At 45.3% G+C, this 3900-nt stretch overlaps 1 protein-coding gene across 1 annotated transcript; it reads right to left on the bottom strand.

Annotated features, from left to right (window-relative positions):
* Positions 1-1642: 1642 nt before the first annotated feature.
* LOC131278890 (transcription factor SOX-15-like) lies at positions 1643-2368 on the bottom strand. The gene has a single exon (XM_058299519.1). It carries the CDS (start codon positions 2366-2368, stop codon positions 1643-1645), a length of 726 nt encoding a protein of 241 aa, XP_058155502.1.
* Between the last annotated feature and the right edge of the window lie 1532 nt (positions 2369-3900).

Genomic DNA, 3900 nt, shown 5'->3' with positions numbered 1-3900 from the left:
ATAATAGTGTGCTGAGCAATCCCATGAGTGGAGGATTTTTCCTTCTATTGGCTTATTTATCCTACATATGCTTTCTCTAGTTTTTTTGTAAATCTATTTAGTGAGAGAGTGATGTCCAGGTGTGAGAGTTTGAATTTGGTGACTCCCCCCCCCAAAATTTATGTTTTTTAATTCATTCCTATAGTGGTGAGACCTTTTGATTGCCTTTGATTTGGTTCTCACCCTGAATAAATCACTTGATCAGTTCATTTTGATGGGACTCCATCAGTGAGGCATGACCCACATTTGGTTTCCCCCCTTTTCCTGGGCCTTACATAAATGGAGGCACAGGGAGGAGACTTAGAGAAAGGAAGTCACATTTTGACCCTGCCATGTGAGAGAGACCTCGAGGATCACTAGCAGCTGAAGCTGAAGCCTGAAGCCCCCAAGAGGCTAGGCTCATGGAGCAGCTCAAGGCTGAAGAGATGAGCCACATGCCTGATCACCCACAGCCAAGCTCTGGAAAATGGTGAGCCTTGAGCGAAGGCAGGGACCAGGCAGAGATCTGCTGCTGTCTTGTCCCTCCACGTGGCAGAGTGCCAGGGTCACCAGTGGCTGAATTTGATGAGAAAGCATCTCTGATGGTGCCTTGATTTGGCTATTTCACAACCACAGAACTGTAAGATTGTACCCTAATAAATGGGTTGTAAAAGCCACCCCCTTTCTGGTACTTTGCATTGGGAGCTCTTTGTCAAACTAAAAAACCACATTATTCTGTTTCATTTCTGTTTGAGTTAACTTCTCTACTTTTTAAATGGAAACATGATCTTATGGAGTAGATTCAATATTGAAGGCTTAAGTTTTTAAAAATTAGATTCAAATCATTTTTCCTTAAGAATTCAATTTTGAATGTATTTAGGCTTTCTGCTTTGTCAAGTGTTAATGAGAGTGTTAACTCTGTGTGTTTCTGTGTATGTGTGTGTGTGTATGTACGTGTGTGTGCACGAGTTTGTATTGCAGACTGAATTTATTTTGCCGGCTATGATAGCCATCTTTTATAATCCACTGGAAGGCGACTTTCCTGGAGCACAGAAGGGAATCTTCTCTTTTCTACCTCCCTACCTGAAGAAGGCAGTGAATTGTCTAAATAATCCAGAAAACCAGGTCCTTTTTGAAAGATGGGCATTCGAGTATAGTCTGGGAGATCATATATTTGTATTGAACTAACAAATATATGCGGTGAAATACATAAAACTTTTTGGCACTTCCTGAGAACTAAGATTTCCAAAAAAAAGTCAGTGTTGTAATTTTTATGGAGCTGTATTTTTGCTTTGATTTATGATTGATCAAACAGAAGAAAGAATGGTGGAGGGCAGAGTCCTTTTGTCTCTTGGCTCCAACAAGGGCATTATTTGAGACTGTTCTATGTACAAGTCTAAGAATAAAATGGTACTTTGGATGGACGCTCATGGAATCAGCTTTAGGTTTGCATTAAATTGGTAGTTTGGTAATGACATGAATGATTGTCTTGTGAGTGTAACTCTTCTCTGTATCTTTTCTTTAGAAATTATCTTCGGGAACAACCGTGTTTTTCTGCAAAGGCTTAAATTTTCCTCCATGATGAAATGAGATAAGGTATGTAGGACATCATGAGGGTGATAAATCACAGTGAAGGGGGGACAGGAACCGTGGGGTCCAACAAGGCAGGCAAGGATGACAGAGCGGGGGGGGCCCTTCCTGGGAGGTCCATGTCTCCTAGGGTCGGAGGTGGGTCAGAGACGCAGGGGCACCTGGAGGGGAGGGCTGCAGGTGGGAGGAGCCTGTGGAAAGATAAGGGTGCAGGGAAAGTAGCTGCCCTGGAGCTCAGGGTGGCTGAGGGAGGAGCCTCTGCTCTGCAGTGGGAGGAGCCCTGGCTGCCAGCAGGTGACTGGCAGCACCTGGGCTGGTCCCCAAAGCCTCCACTCCCTGGGGTGGTTACGGTCTTGGGCCACACTGGCCACTGGCAGCACTGCAGCCACTTTCCTGACTGCAGAGGACACGGTCCTGGGCTCCTGGTCCTGCACGGAGGCTGGTCCTCGTGGCCTGGGTGGTCGTGCAGCCCCTCAATGCCGCTCGGCTCCTCCAGAAGGGCCCCTGCTCGGCCTCGCCCTGCAGCGCCCCCTCGGAGCCTGGAGAGCTCAGTGTGCGTCTTTGGGTTCTGCTGAGCCCTCAGGTGGCGCCGGGTGGAGGCCCCCTTGTGACCTTCACCTTCTCCAAGGGAAGCCAGCAGAGCCCCCTGGGCTCCCAGGGCCCGCGGCTCCTGGGCCACACGGATGAGGAGGAAGGCGCCTTGAGAGCAGGAGGCTCCAGGCTCCAAGGCCTGGTCCCGTGAGGAGCTGGAGAGCACCATGGAGGGTTGGGGTGAGCCCTGAGAGGGCACACTGGCCCCCCCTACAAAGTGAAACTGGATCCTCAAATCCGTTATCCAGGAAATGGAGGTGTTTTCCTCAGGTGGAATCAACTCCACAGATGAAAGCAACCAATTACACATAATTGACTGAAATTGAGTTGTGTAAGTCCTGAGGCCAGGATACAGCATCTGAGGTTTTTTTTAACAAAGAAAATATGACACCATTTTATTGCAAACTGGCCAAAAGTTAAGGTACCAAACTATGATTTTCTTTGAGGCTACAATTTTGTGGCAGCTCTCAGTACTTTTCCAGAACATGCTGACCCTTGTTTCCATATCACACGCAAGGATCCAGGGCATGACATTTAACAGCTGGCTTCTACTTTCAGCTAGCATCCTAAATTCAGGAAAGTGTGGATTTACACATACCCCTGTAGTAATACAAAGCTCATTAGAGCTTATTAGAAAGTTTCTTTTATGACTAAACATCAAAGTCAGAATTTGAAGGTGCTATAGAATATTCAGGAATATATCCTAATACTTTAAATTAGTTACAAATGCCCAAGAATTCAGAGAAATAAGACCAAAGAATTTGTTAAAGGAGTCTTTCTTAGTTTGTGATCCTTTCAGGGTGGAAATGTTAATTGGTGGTGCAGACATTATAGTTAAAAAGGCCTAGCTCTCATCAGTGAGTGTTAAAGTTTTCTGGGACATCCTGCTGTGCAAATAAAGTTGCTTTATTCATGCTGGGAATCCAGGATGACTCCCTTGAGGAAGCAACATATGATTTACTTTATCATTATCACAAATGTGATCGAGGAATTCAGATTAAATAAATGCTTAGGGGGAAACGGACTTGGCCCAGTGGTTAGGGCATCCGTCTACCACATGGGAGGTCCGTGGTTCAAACCCCAGGCCTCCTTGACCCATGTGGAGCTGGCCTATGCGCAGTGCTGATGCATGCAAGGAATGCCCTGCCACGCAGGGGTGTTCCCCGCGTAGGGGAGCCCCACGCTCAAGGAGTGCACCCCGTAAGGAGAGCCACCCAGTGCAAAAGAAAGTGCAGCCTGCCCAGGAATGACACCGCCCACACTTCCTGTGCCGCTGACTACAACAGAAGCAGACAAAGAAACAAGACGCAGCAAATAGACACAGAGAACAGACAACGGGGGGAGGGGGGGAATTAAATAAATAAATAAATCTTAAAAAAAATAAAATAAATGCTTAGGGAAACATCTAAATTAAAGCTATTAAAGCGTTAATAATAAACATGGTAACCTAAATTTATATTCTCTTCTTTTCTTGGTCCTCCACTTGCTCAATTCATTTGAAACTCTTGGCTTCATTTATTTTAATCTTTGCATCCACAATTCCTACATGAACCTGTGTATAGAGCAAAAGACTTCATAAACTCATTTCAGTCACTACATCTGACAATTAATAAAGCTTCCCAATTACAATAGATTTGAAAATTATTTGTTAAAATGCATTACAGTTATTTTGTATGCCATCTTTTTCTACTTCCTTCAATA

Source organism: Dasypus novemcinctus, chromosome 6, assembly GCF_030445035.2.
Source record: "Dasypus novemcinctus isolate mDasNov1 chromosome 6, mDasNov1.1.hap2, whole genome shotgun sequence".
Classification (NCBI taxonomy): domain Eukaryota; kingdom Metazoa; phylum Chordata; class Mammalia; order Cingulata; family Dasypodidae; genus Dasypus; species Dasypus novemcinctus.
The sequence above is the reverse complement of the archived record's forward strand: the minus strand, read 5'-3'. Positions and strand labels throughout refer to the sequence as shown.

Bases quoted from the DNA above. Each gene is read 5' to 3' on its own strand.
- LOC131278890 (XM_058299519.1), bottom strand. From the start codon at position 2,368: ATGGTGCTCTCCAGCTCCTCACGGGACCAGGCCTTGGAGCCTGGAGCC.